General features: G+C 33.9%; 1 protein-coding gene across 1 annotated transcript; it reads left to right on the top strand.

Moving 5' to 3' along the window:
- The first annotated feature begins 366 nt into the window (after positions 1-366).
- Positions 367-3,497, top strand: LOC149173181 (uncharacterized). Its single transcript, XM_089424528.1, has one exon. The coding sequence runs from the start codon at positions 1,939-1,941 to the stop codon at positions 2,833-2,835; it is 897 nt and encodes a 298-aa protein (XP_089280654.1). The 5' UTR covers positions 367-1,938; the 3' UTR covers positions 2,836-3,497.
- The last annotated feature ends 12,161 nt before the right edge of the window (positions 3,498-15,658 follow it).

Here is a 15,658-nt window from a genome sequence, read left to right as displayed (position 1 = left end):
ATGAGTCAAATGGCCCCTAATGCCATGCCCCATGGGGCAAAACAAGGGAGACTAGATTCTATCATACGTTAGCCAAAGTGGGGGACTAGATTCTTTCTCACGTTAGGAGCCCAAGAATGGGAAAAACCCAAAAGAATTTCAAGTGGTTATCCAACTCCACACAACTTTAGGAAGAGGCCAAATTATTGATCCATCTGTCCACCTATCACCGCCAGTCAAACATGCGATCGAAAGCCACGTGTCAGACGAACCGTTGAATCAGGCCAAATCCACTTGGAAAACCGCTCACGTGAAAACCACCACCTAAAACCATTTTTGGATCTACACAACAAATTAAAAAAAAATATATCGAAAAACTCCATGAGGGGGGATAATGAGAATAACACGAGGGGTACTTCAGTGATGGAGATGAATTTTCGGACTCCGCGTGCATTAACAGCTGGTCCTGCAGGAGCGGCGGCAGCTTCCAAGCAGCCCAGTTGCTTAACGACCGAGAACAGTAGAAATTTCTTGTTTTTTAATGCGGTTTTATTCTGTCGAGGCTGCATCCGAGCCTCAGACGGCAGTACCGCCCTGAGATCTGTCTTTTTTGGATTGCAGACCGCCTTTTCATAACAAAATTTGCATTGGAATCTCTGCAGATTTTGTTTTCTATAGGTGGAAGCGATCATTTCAGGGAGAGGTATCACTAATGCCCTTTTGAACGAGGGGGAATCGATCGTGTTTGACTGTACTGTATGTGCGTCTCTCATCATTCAATCGATCAGACATTCATTCATTCATGTGCCGTATCGATCGATTGGTTGGTTTTCACAGCCTCTGAGAAACTGGGCACTGGGCAGTTTTCAATATATACATTGCCAGTTTAGTTTTGCTCGAATCCTTCCGAGCCCAGGTCTGAGAAATTTGTACGAGGGCCTGAGATTTGAATCTGAATAGGCAGGAGGGTTTTTTCTTCTTCTTTTTCACCTTAACCATCCAAACTCCATTTGGGGATGGAAATTCCTTTGGGATTCTTAAGGTGAGCCCAATGCACTGAGAATAGAGCCGGGGCTTGCTGTGGTAAAACTACTGCCGACTTAAGCAGCACTGGGTTGATCTGATCAGGATTGCCATGACCAGAGTAGGATCAACCCAGTTAAAGCCCCTGCCTGATGGAAAGATCGACAAGGTTTGATAAGGATATTATTGGGTTGATCAGGATCCTGTTCACTATTTGATGTAAATCAAATACAGTTTATGTGGCTGTGTCAGTACGATATTGCAGCTCAATCAACAGGGGAGTTGATCAATATTAGGTTTATCTGATCCAGATTGGTTTGACCAGAGCAGGAGCAATCCAGTTAAAATTGTGCAACATAAAAAGATGTGGAGGATATTATTATCAGTGCCTCATAAGTTGACCTAAATCAAACACATTCTATGTGGTTGTGCTAGGAGGATATTGTCGGATAAGCTTTCAAGGGCATCAGAGAATCTGCAATGTGTTTTAGGCCTGTCTGTGCATTTGGGTTTACAGTCAGTCATTCAGTTAATATATCTCTCTCTTTGTTTATATGGTCCATTCAACCCTCTGATATATTGGAGTGAAGAACCTTCAGCCACTGCTGAAGGTTTCAGTCGGCAGAAGTCGTTGGACCGAGTGGCTTCCAGTCAATTAGTGCTTCGATTGTATCTTCTCAAGCCCTATATCAGTAATGGTGTACTCTGCCATAGGTAGAATAGTGCATTTTATAGAATAAATCCAAGGTTCGACTAGGTCGGTTCGCTGAAACTACAGTTTTCTCAGATCCCAGTTGCTCCATTTTTAATATTTTTTTATCAGGAACGCTGGTTCTTTCCACAATTTCAGGCGCCAGGATTGACCATTGAATTGGATTCAATATTAAGGGAAGTCCAGGGTTCTAATCTTCTATAAACTTCAAGCCTTCAGTAGACATGTCGGATGCAATTCCTTCTTGTTTTTCTGGCGACAGAGGCCTCCAAGGCAAATCGACCCAGAGTCTGGTTACCTGCACATATCAGACCAAACTGGCAGGGCATTGTCGACTTCTGACCGTGACCTGGTGCAAGAATGTCATGGGCCAGGGCCTGAGTATATCAGTAGACGAGGACGAGGACCTTAGTGCTCAATCAATGTGCAAAGTCGAGCTTAAGCCATGGTACTTCTGGAGAAAACAGGGCTCTAAGAGCTTTGAGGTCGATGGACTAAAGGTTGAAGTTTTCTGGGATCTTGGCTCTGCTAAATTCCTCTGCGGGCATGAACCCCAGGAAGGATTCTATGTTGCAGTTGTCTGTGACGAAGAGGTCGTTCTGCTGTTGGGAGACATGAAGAAGGAGGCTTTGAAAAAGACTAAGGCCAGGCCTTCAGTTATCGAAGCCACCTTGATCTCCAAAAAAGAGCATGTCTTTGGCAAGAAGTACTTCAACACGAGGACTAAGTTGGATGAGGCTGGTAATAAACCTCATGACATCTCTATTGAATACCATACAACTGGACCCAGAGATCCTGAAATGAGCATCAAGGTGGATGGGCAGGTAATTTTACAGGTGAAGCAGTTGCTCTGGAAGTTCAGAGGCAATCAGACTGTAAGTGCCAATGGTGTTATTCTGCAAGTTTTCTGGGATATTCATGATTGGTTATTCAATCCTGGTTTGGGCCATGCGTTGTTTGTCTTCAAGCCCATATCCTCTTCTGCTCCTCGAAAGTCGATTGTGCAGAATTCGAACAACAGATCGCCAATGAAGTTTGATGGTTGTGCAGAATCAGAGGAGAAGAGCACTGGTGTCCTTGCAGACTATTGTTTATTGCTTTATGCTTGGAAATTGAATTGACCACAGGTTTGTGGTGTTAGCAGTTTGTTCAATTCAGTGACATTCCATTTTAGTTTAAGGAGATGGACCAGCAATGTTGGAGTGTGTTTCGACTTGTGTATTCACACCACTTTGCAGGCTATTGTTGATTCTAGGATTGGTTTTGTTATAACGTGGTTGACTTTGGGCCTGTCCCTCACTACTGGTGCTGTCGCCGCTGGGGATTTTGTTTGTTTTGCTCCTGAGAAGGTCATGGAGGCAGAGTGGTGATTGGTATTTGAATTCCCATAGAGATTTTGCAAAGTCCAATTCAGACTAGGGGATGCCACCAATTGGGCTTGCCTGGCTGTTTATTTTCTCGATCCAGACAGTGATCTAAGCTCAGTTTATTTGCAATATGCAAGAGGTCATCTTGCATTCAGTAATGTAAAATGTGATCCTTTATGTTAGGTGCAGGTATTCATTTTCTATTGTTGCAGTAATGATTCATCTGAAGCTCTTTATTATTGAGCTTCCTGTAGAAAATAACCAGTGCCTCCTTATTGACCCATTCATCGATTTTCATGGAATCGTGCTGGGAGGCATATGAGTTTTTGGACCTATTTAAAAATCAGCATGCCTTAACCTGGTTCTGCAAAATGGTTGCTATATGCTGCTTTTATAAGAAAGCAAGTTGAAGTTTATATCTTGTGGTTTATGCTTTTGTAACTTGGCATTTTTCTTCTCTTATATAATGAGAACATGAAAGTGGATTGAATGAGGAAAGGAAATAGAAGTTTCAGACTGCATGTTTCATACAAGAAAATTTTGCACAGGCATGTAGAATGTTGCAAGTTATTCAATAAAAATTTTTGTGAGGTCCATAACAGTTCCTTTAGGACCAATCACTAAATGTTGCTCAGTCAAACGTGAAGATTCCCAATCTTTCCAAGTTGGGGTTCCTTGCCAAATATCCTAAATGGAGGGGTGAAGGGCTTCCAAGCTAGCTACAGTAATTCATTCTTTGCAATCTATTGAATCATATTTTTTAAGCACAAAATCAGAATCCAAATAAATCATAAACAAGTATTTCATTCTTTATAATGTATAATATCTATAATAGGCACTTTCATAATATTCTCACATAACATGTTTATACTTTTTTCCCATATATATATTGTGCTGTCATAGTCTTCACATTATGGGATTCTTTGCAATCTATATGATCATATTTGATGTACTTCAATGTAACATGTTTTCCTATTTTCTATTCCGAATTGAGCTGTCATAGATGATAGTATTCACAGTATGGGTTCTTTGATTCCTTGATATCTATTTCATGTACTGGCTACCTTGGAGCTGTTTCTTGTTATTTCAGTTGATATATTTTATAATTGCAAGTATGCGCAAGGATCATTCTTAGTAATCACAAGGGGAGGTTATAATGTAGGTTTTGTGTTTAGTAATAACAAGTGGGGATTATAACGTTGGTTTGGTTTGGTTTTTTTTTATAATAATATAGGTTTTTGTTTTTTTTTTTTTTGGAATTATATAGGTTTTGAATCCAATTATTTTTACATTAAAAAAATATTTCAATTTTATACCTATGTTGTATGAGTTTTTGGAATGTGGAAACTTGGGTACCGGTGTCGAAAATGGTTAGAGATTTCCCCAAAATATACTAGAGGTTTGCCCAAAATATACAAGAAACGGTTAATTGAGAGAGAGTGATAATATTATATAATAAAAATTTAAAAATATAAAAATAAAAAATAAATTTTTTAATTATATAATTTATATAATAATCAAAATTAATATTGAATCAAAATATTCAAATATTAAAATCAATTTAAATATATAATCTCTCTTATATATAAATATATTTTGTGGGTGTCGTCTCTCCCTTTTATATATATAAAATTTAAAATGTTAAGTTCATTATATATAAAATTTAAAATGTTAAGTTCATTATATATAAAATTTAAAATGTTAAGTCTCTCCCTTTTATATATATAAAATTTAAAATGTTAAGTTCATTATGACACATGACTAGTGTTTGAAACAATTTAGCCTAAAAATCCAAAGGAACAATTTTACATATATTTTTCTAGTTATTGTTATGAGAAAAAATAAAGGAACTCTAATGTTTAAGCATTCACTGCCACATACAATATGCAAATACAATCTTCTGCCATATATATACATAAACAACAAAAGAAATACTCATCAGCATGACATTCCAGGTATCGCCCTTACATTGAGGTGCCACACACTTGCTTAACCCATCAAGAGATTGCTCCAGTTTCTCAATTAAGGATATTGGTGATAAGGATGTCTTTGGCCTTTCTTCCTGTGAAAGTTTCAATTTAGGATCATGTTTTGTGGGTAGTTCAGTGTATTTTTCTACAAGCTTTGTATTCCCCAACCCTAGGAAACGTGGGAACTCAAAAGTCTTCAAAACTCCCGGAACTTTCCCAAGCTTCCATTGCAGCCCCCGCTGAAAAAAGAACGTTCCATACAGTTCCAAAACTCCTGGAAGCGCAAGAACCATTGTAACAGTTTTCCCAACTCTTAAAAGCTATTCCGTGTAACAAAATTTTATACCAATCATTATCTATTCAAAACATATGAACAAAACTATTCAAAACATATGAACAAAACTATTAAATAGAGTAATTGTGAATCATATATCTATTCAAAACATATGAACAAAACTATTAAATAGAGTAATTGTGAATCATATTTAGAATGGAGAAGCTATGTGGAATTGAGCTGTTGTAGCTCAATATGGATTCTTCTACTCATATATATTATGTATTGGCTACCCTGTAGCTGTGTAGTTTGATTTCAGTTCATATATTTTATAACTGCATGTCTGGGCACAAGGATCATTCTTAATGGGATGGGTACCCTGGAGCTGTGTCGTGTGATTTCAGTCGATATATTTTATAACTGCACGTCTGGGCACAAGTATCATTGTGGAGAATATTAGGTAGGTTTGAAGTAGTTGTGAACCATATTTGGGTTGGAGAAGTTATGAATGCATGTCGAAGCAGTTCCAGATCAATATGGATATTGAATGCGATTTCCTTGATTCTGGTAATGTGGACCCCTTTAATAACCTATCTTTGAGTTTTTGGGTTCTTGATGGTTAAGTATCAGAGACTATATGGCACTCTACAACTGGATAACCCAGAACTGGATAACTCTGGGGCACCTCAAATTCTACAACTTGATATGGACAACTGTAACCTAGTTTTATAAAAATTCCAACCAGATTTAACTAAAAATCTACCTGTCAGAACGCAGTTTGGAAACGGTAGTGGAAGGTCAAATCTCTGCCCAAACGCGTTTTGGAAATGGCAGTTGAAGGTCAAATATTTACCCTGGCTCCTGTGCTGGTTTCTCGTTTCGTTTGGTGTGTTTGTTGGACTTTCTTTGGCTCCGAAAAGGGCTTGTTTGGCTGCTGGTGGGACAGGGCAACCCAAGGAGTTTGGGCTCTCTTGGGAATTTTTGAGGCACAACTTCTAACTCTAAGTTCTCTGGGTTTTGTCATTTTTAGGTGGTGCTTTAATTGTTAGTGGTTCAGCTGCATTCTAATTTCAAGGGGATAAGTATTTTTTAGGGGATCTCTAGTCAAAGACCATTCCTGGCTGGTTGAGCCTTCTGTGGGGGATAGCCTCTTTTCTTGGGTTTATTTTGTAGGAGTTCCAGGTTCAGTAAGGATTCTCAGGGCTAGACAAGTCTTCCTTTTACCTGGTCTAGGTGTTACCCCACATTGATCCCTTGATGTACTTTGGAGAATTTGGCCATGGCCCCTCTAACAACCAAAGGGTTGCCAGCCTGGGCATACCCAAGAGGGTTGATCTGGTTGAAATCTCGGGGAGTGCCCCACCCATACTTAGCTTGATCCAATGCAAATTGCCTTCGTTTATCAAGTCCATCTTCGGAAAAGAACCAAACAAGAGGCGTAAGAGATGGAATAGGTAGTTAAGGAGAAGGTACACATCAACAAAGATGATTTGGTTACGGAATTCAAATAATGGGTCTTAAATCTTGTGTCTTCTAGGATTTGGACACAAATCTCACTCTTGGGTTATAACAGTAAAACAAAACTTTCATTTCACAAGCAGTTAAGGAGAATGTGCAAGTTTGAGACAGTTTAATGGTTAAGAATTTTTGTTTTTTCTTTGGATATCACAGGTTCAAAACTAAGTGGGAATAAAATTTGTTCACACTGATTAATTAATATCAATTTTTTGTGATGAGGTTCAAGGAGTAGGCATCCCCAAGAGTAAAACCTCAAAATGATTATTGATGAACTGTAAATGTCTTGACCCTTGTCAAGTCTTTGTGATCAGGTTCAAGGAGTAGGCATCCCCAAGAGTAAAAACTCAAAATGATTATTGATGAAGTGTCCTCAAAATGACTATTGATGAACTGTAAATGTCTTGACCCTTGTCAAGTCACAACATTAGTTTGCTGGCTATAAATACTAATTTCACCTAATTTTTTTGCTAAAAAATTATTAAAAAAAATGTTAGACCACAAAGAAAGATTTTGCATAAACGGGTCATCTTAACCCCAAAATAGTCTTTATATGAAATTTTCCATATAAAAATCACAGTTATAATCTGATGGACTACCTGGAGCATACTCTTTACAGAATTTTTTTCCAAATAAAAATAATAATTAATAATCTTATGGGCTTATTAGAACATTTCATGAGCAATAAAGACCAGGTCCCATTGCACAAGGGCACCTAGACCACCAACCCATGAGTTTGAATGAACCCATGAGTTTAAATGAAGACCAACAGGAACAGACCCCAGAAGGTTCCACCTGAAGCAAGAGGATGTTGAGTGGGTCTAATGTTTCAAGTTTTATGTGTATGTGGTTCTATGTGGCAAGGGCTAACGAGCTTGCTATCAGGCATTAAATGCCCGCTTAGTTGCAAGCTCCATAGCCATATAGCTTTGGAGTTGTCTATAATGCGACTTTTTGAGATTCCGGTGACGGAATCCGGCGGAAGAAATTGAGATGAAATCATGATTTGTTGCAGTTAAAATGGTTTTTTAACTGCATATTCGGATTCAGCACCCTGAAAAACCCCTGGGACGGTTTCATTGTGCAGAAATTAGCTATCAAACTTGGATTCCAATAAATTACTGCCGGATTTTCACCGGAAAAAATCGCCGGAAAGGCTTTCAAAAAGTCGCGTTAAAGACTACTGCTATAGCTTTCGGTGGGGACAGAATGTTTGAAAAGCAACACGCCTGTTTTATATGGCTATCGAGCTTGCAGCTAAGCGGACTTTTAATGTCTAATAGCAAACTCCTTAACCCTTTCTGTGGTTCTATTAGCAAAGGGGATATTGATACAAAGTTACTCTAATTCTTGTTTAGATGTCTTTCTTTATTATTATAAGATATTTGGTGTTATTTATATTTAATAATGTAATAACATACAAAGAAGTGAAATGGTGATAACTCTGTTATCAATGGTGATTTTTAAGTAGTACATAGTGACTGATGTTATATTTGAACATTTATTTCAAGCAAGCTATAAGTCAGCCATAATAAATTCAAAAGATTTATCCACTGGCAATGCAGATTGTCCCTCCTTTCTATTGAATACTTGCTGCAACAGAACGCAAAGGTTGGCAGTATCATTAAATGAATGTATTTTTTTCTTGAAGGTCAATTGCAGGATGAGTTTTAAAGCCCATAATGCCAAAACCAAGTGTACGGCTTGAGGGCCGAGTACGCGTAATCTAAAAAATAACTTTAAAATATTTAAATCCCGTAAATTACACAATTTAAGCGATATTGTGCGTACTCTGAAAAAACTTTAAAATATTTAAATCTGGTAAATTACACCATTTAAATTTATATTATGTTTATTTAAAAAAATTTAAAATAATAAATGGTTTATTTAAATTAGTTTTAAGACTCGTTACTGTGTATTTTTTTATTACTATATTATTTATTTTAGTGATGGTTAGGATTTTACTGTTGTATCTTTATTATAAGTATTTGTATTTATCTAGATAATGAATTTCAATAAAAATTCGAAACAATAATCTTTAAATTATGGTAGAAACGCGTAAGCTTTAAATTACGAATATGATTTATCTTGAAAATTTTACTCTATTCATAAATCACAATTAAATCTGGTAAATTATACCATTTAAATTTATATTATATTTGCTCGAGAAAACTTTAAAATTGTTAAATTATATCATTTAAATTTATATTTTAATTAAATCTATCGAAAAAATATTTCAAAAAAATCTTAACATTAAAATATTGGGCTAAACATATTATTTCTTTTGAAAAATAAATAGGAGTTGTCTTTAGTGCGATTTTTTGGAGTTTCTGGTGCCGAATCCCGCATTTAAATTTGTGGTGAAATCTTGATTTGTGTTATTTAAACTAGTTTTTTGACTATATATATGGATTCAGCACTCTGAAAAACCCCAATGGCACTTCTATTGTGCAGGGGTTACCCATCAAACTTGTGATTTCAATGAATCCCTGCTCCATTTTAGAGAAATTAGACTGGAAAAATCCACCGGAAAATCTTCCAAAAAATAGCACTAAAGACAACTCGAAATATATAACCATCCTTCAAATAAAGAAGGGCTTCGAAAAATAAATAACCATCCTTTAAATAAACAAGGGTTATATAGTAGCTAGTACTTGCCACTTAACTTATATATAGTTTAATGAAACAAAAAAGTAACATGTATAGATTTCATCACCAAAATAAAACAACTAATAAAATATTATATTGTTAAATGTCATCACCAAAAATATGATTAACTACTATTTTTTATATTAAAATACATATCTCTATATGTGTGTGTTTTAATTAAATTTATTAAAATATGTTTTTAATATAATAATAAGTCACTTTAAATTGAAAATATTGTGAAAAAAATATAATTCATAAAAATAGAAATAAAAAAAAGATAAAAGAAAAATTAAAAAATTAAATAAAACAAAAAACAAAAAATTAGTAACAAATAGAAATAGAAGTTACTAAACAATTCATAATAAGACTTTAACCAATCACCTTACAAATAAATAAATTTCAATAATAATAAAAATAATAAAAATTGAATTTTTAATGTTAAAATAAATTTCAATAATAAGAAAAAATAATAAAAATTGAATTCTTAATATTAAATTATGATAAGTGTCATAAATTTTTGAGCAAAAATAAACTAATGCATAGTCTAACGAGACAGAAGAGTTGCCTAGAAAGTTATGGAAATTTGGGTCATATTTAAAGAAAATCCTACAAAGAATAAATCCAAGTTATAGTTGTTAAACTTCAAAATTTTAGGTGTTTTAAACGTTTTTGATGGTGTTGAATCTATTTCCACTATAAAAACACAATTCAAAAACTGCCTCTTCAAGATTTTTTGAATTTTTTTTGCCCAGATTCCGACCACTTTTAACCTTTCGAGCAATTCCTCTATGTTAGACGACTCCATAAACTAATACCTGGTCAAACAAATCACTTAATGTGTTATACCATACATATATAATAACCATTAATTATTAAAGAGCCGAGATATGATGTGGTATTTACAACGAATACCCATCTCATGGCTTGAGTTTCAACGAGGTAAGTTTTGGTATTTGCATTGTGGATTTTTTTTCAACAAAGCCGGGTGCTTTATTTTTGATTTTTTAAAACAAGTTTAATAATATTTTATTATAATAATTGGGACAAGTAGTCAAATTTAATGTTTAGATTTGGAAAACATTTAAAATTGGGATAAATAATTTAAATTAATATTTGGATTTGGAATCTATATTTAAATATAAAAAAATGACTTCATCATTGATAAAGAAGTCAAATTTAATATTTGGATTGGGATTATATATTCAAATATAGAAATATGACTTCACCATGGATAAAGAAGTTAAATAAAGAGTTTATTTTAGATACAAAATATATTTAATGTTTAGATTTCTATTTTTTGTTTTTGTTATATCTTAGTAGAACTCAAGAGCTTTTGACACATAATTAATTAAATTTGGGTATTCCTTCTTCCCAACCACCCATGATAAGCTCAATTGACATTCGGATGAAAAATTTAAATATTAAAAAAATCTATATTTTTAAAAATAAGCTTTTTTAAAAATAAGTTTAAATGTTTAATATTTATTTTTTAAACAATCTGTCTTTAGTGTGACTGTGTGACTTTTTGGAAGTTTTTTCAGGTCTAATTTCTCTAAAATCTAGTAGGAATTTATTGAAATCACAAGCTTGATGGGTAACTTGTGCACAATCTAAGTGCCCTAGGGGTTTTTCAGGGTGTTAAATCCATATATACAGTTAAAAAACTAGTTTAAATAACACAAATCAAGATTTCACCTCAATTTTTTTTACCGGGCACTGGAAAGTCCAAAAAATCGCAGTAAAGACAACTCCTTTTTTAGTTAAATACTAAATACAATAATTTTTTAATGTATATATATATATATATATATATATATATATATATATATATATATATATATATTGATTGTAAGCTTGGTAGGACCTGTTTCGTTCATTCATCAAAAGGGCATAACCCAGTGGGAAACCAGATCTGTTGGCCACCTTAACACATTATAAGCCAACCAAAAGCAAAATAGTTTAACGCTGTCTTTTAAAGCTAAATATGTCTGGGTATCCTTAGCATTATCCTGTCTAATATCTAAACATCTACAACATAATATCAAAGTCTCCATGTTCTACATTTGTATTTAACAAGAATATAAAAATATACTAGCCTAGACATACAACTAATCATCATAAGAGTCTACAGGAGCTGGATTTTTCACACTCGAATGCGATAATTCCATTTGAGAGAGACACGAAATATGATTTTCAATACGGCTGAGACGGGCATTTTGTTGTTGAATCTGAAACTGGATAAGCTGAAATTCTTTATGAATTTATGGAAGAACAAGGTTTGTCTTGGCCAGAACAGTTGCAGGAGTGGACATGGCTCTTGCTACTATGTTTTTCATGAGCCAATACAGATAAACAATCTGTTTATACTGGGAAGATCGACCTTTGGTATGACTAGGGTCTGGAGCTAATTCCAACCATTCCTCAATATCCAATTTTTCTTGAGCTGCCTATCGGTTCAGATCCGCTTCCCACCTAGAGATGAGTTGACGAACCTGTGGTTGAATGGCTATTTGGTATGCTTGGGCCACTTCATGAATGAGTCAAGAAGTTGTTCTATGGCCTTGACCTCGAGAAGGATGTGGTTGGGGCTGACTGCCACCATGACGAGTCCCCGCACGACAACTCCACCCCCGTTCCTCACTTGACCTAATGCTTTGCCTAGAGGAAGGTTGGGCCATACCGTTACTGCTCTTGCTATCATAAGAAAACTGAGAACCGAGATGGCAGCCCTTGAGCCTTGACACCAAGCCGGTTCCAAGGAGGCGAACCTGGAAGATGTGCCTGAAAACAACACTTGAAGATATAACACATAATAAATTCATGAAACTATGAGCTTCAAGCAAATAAAACAAGATTTTTCCATTGTTTATGATATGTGTGAACTGACAAATGTCGACAACATCAATCCACATATCCCCGAGCCTTTGTAGAAACAAACCCAAAATCCAATCAGACATAATATTGTTCAAAGAAGCTCCTTTCCAGCTAACCAACATATGGAGCAAGAAGCCATGAAAGAAAACTCATGTCCCAATGCATAGAATACATAATGGATGCCAGAGAAAAAACTCCCAGTACATACCCATTCGTGAGAGAAGGATACCAAATATAACAGAGACAATCTGAATGAATTAAGTTGTCAAGAAAAAACCGGCATATTTCTTCCATAAATTCCGGAATGCAGGCATTCTACCCCAAAATATAGTTTCAGAGACCCGTTCCCCGCGAATAATCATACACATTAAACAAAGAAGGCGGAAGGGGAAAATCATAATATAGACATACCTGCAAACAATAATCTTTGTGAAATGGATAAGGGCTACCGAATCCAATCAACCTGTGACAAAAAGAACTATCCCAAGCACACCAAAGACAACGTCAAGACCTGTAACCACAACGCTTCCAATGCCTCTGGCTTGAAACCAACACTCAACAGAGAAATCCAGATAGACGACACCAAACCTATCGCGTAAATCACAATAAATGTCCTACATGTGACTCGCCCCTTTGCAAAAGTTGGCGAGCATGTGAGGGTCAATATTAATGCCCTCCCTATCCTTTTGCCTTGATTTGTTAACCATATCCAAGATCTTGAGGAATCCACTCCACCACCCTCACCTCGATCAAGGGTACATTTATTTTTTTAATTTAAATATTATGTTATAATATAAATATAAAATGTACATTTAATTGTTATATTTTATTTTATTTATCCAAAAACTAAATATTGTTAATTAAAAAGAATAAACAAACTTAAATATTATTGTAAATATTATCCAATTTTCTTGACATTTAATTTTAACAAACATTACATTTATTTTTAACAAAACATTACATTTTTATAATAAAAAGAAATTGATAACTAAAACACATAATTATTAATGTATTACACTTTTTTTTTAATGGTTTAACCAACTAAAGTGAGTGAATTTAACATCCTTAGTCCCCACTAGAATTACCCCCGAAAGGGATAATCACATGTTATCAACTTGAGGAGATAGTTTATTTGAATTAAAATTTATTTTACTCAAATTAATCTTATCGTGGAATTTACCTAATAGAAAAATAATTAAAAAACTAAATACAAAATATTTTAGGAAGTGAGAAACCATTTATAATAATTAGCATTATAAATTTCTTTTAATATTATTCCGAAGACCTCTATATCATGTATAAATAAAACTTAACCATATATGTAATAAAGCAATACTTTTGCAAAATGTCTATCAATTTTGGATTATATATATATATATATTCAACCCATACTCTAAGACCAAAAAACCATTTCTATTCCCATATACCCAACATCCTTTATGATCATCATATTTACCACATACCTAATATCCCATCATACACACACATAATATCCCATCATATTTCATGGACATCAGTGAAATAAGGAGTCATATGATATCCAGAAACTTTTGATAGTTGTAGCATTTCTTTCCCATTTATTTTTATAATATAAAATTCACCTTTTTTCAATTAACAATATACACCCGCGTGTTATTTATATATATATATATATATATATATTTATTTATTTAAAATATATATTTTTTATTTTTTGATTGGCAAATATTTTTCCAAACTAAAACGTTTCCTAAGAAAACAATCAATAAACAACCCATGATACAATATTTATTACAATCATTTTTATTTTTTTTAATATGTTTTTTAATTTTAATTTTTATAATTTAATTTTGATTGATTAATCATATTCACATATACATATATGTTATAATACATTTTCAATCTAAATTATAAAGGGTAATCATATAAGTATTATTAGTTCTTTCTCTCTTCTATGTGGTTCATGGACCTCATAGATTGATAACCACTACATCAAGTGAATATTTGTACCAAGCAAATCCACCTGAAGGAATCACTTCTTTCTGGCTCAACAAACGTCATACATTCAATGCAACATTATCTACAAATAATAATTGTAGATAACTAGTAGGCAATGAATGCTAAGCAACAAAAGTTGGCCAATATCAATCTACAAGCATTTTACAATATAAAATGATGGGACATCTATATCATACACCTTGTAGTCTTATAGTGGAGTAGAAGCAAGGAATAAATGCAATTATAGTAGGGAATAACTGCTTAATAGTAACAAATAATAAATGTAGATAACTAGTAAGCAATGAATGCTAAGCAACGAAAGTTGGCCGAAATTAAATGTGGGTGGTCTAACATGTAGAATTGGAAAAACATAAATGATTTATGTTTTTTGTCGTGCCTATTTATTAAATGCTAGGGTTGAATAAAATTGAAGTGTGAGTTTCATCTTACTGTTATGCTACCAAAATTTCTTTGGAATCCTTTTGATATTGTTGAACACTCCTGTTGATAGCACAAAGACTCTAAAATATAGTGTAGCCTTTTAGCTGTTTAATAATATGTATTGATTATGTTTTAAAGTGTGATTTTTCCTTTAAGAAGGGTTTTCCTTAGGAAATCATTGTCTCATAGTTGTATGTTTTTATGTTGTTTATTACTATAATTGTGAGTATTTAACTTTTACTCATTTTTCTCTCATTTATTAGTGTAGGAAGCATAGTTTGCATCTTTGCTTCCTTTCATTTGGTATTAGAACCTAATCATCTTAGATTCAAGGTGTTAGGGGCACAATTTTTAGATCTAACCTTGTTTTGAATGTGAGTTTGTACAAAAGGAAATATTATTATAGGGGAATAATGAGGATGTCTATATTAAAAATGGAGAAGTTTAATGACACTAACTTCGAGCTGTGAAAACTCAAGTTGGAGTAGATTCTTGTATTGAGATCCATAGGTTGTTGTATCAACAACCAAATCCACTAGTATGAAAGATGTAGAGTGTGTGGAGTTGGAGAAAAAAGTGAGAAGCCTTATTAGGCTTTGTTTGTTCAACTCGGTATTATTAAACATTTTGAATAAAAAATCATAGCTACTCTCTAGAAGAAGTTGGGACATTTGTATTAGTCTAAATCCTTAGTTAATAATTTTTTTTTGAGGAAAAACTTATTTTCCTTGAGAATGGGTGATGATTATTTTATGGCTAAGCATTGAATGCATTTATTATTGTTGTTACTCCATTTGATCTCACTGGGAGTGAAGAAGGATGAGTAGGATCAATCTATTACCCTTTTGTATTCTTTGTCAAATTCATGGAACACATT

Source organism: Pinus tabuliformis, chromosome 4_2 (assembly GCF_031772625.1).
Source record: "Pinus tabuliformis cultivar Carrire ecotype Pingquan chromosome 4_2, CPIR1, whole genome shotgun sequence".
NCBI lineage: Eukaryota > Viridiplantae > Streptophyta > Pinopsida > Pinales > Pinaceae > Pinus > Pinus tabuliformis.
This window is presented reverse-complemented; position numbering and strand designations above follow the sequence as displayed.

Excerpts from the sequence above, each read along its gene's own strand:
- LOC149173181 (XM_089424528.1), top strand. The coding sequence starts at position 1,939 with ATGTCGGATGCAATTCCTTCTTGTTTTTCTGGCGACAGAGGCCTCCAA.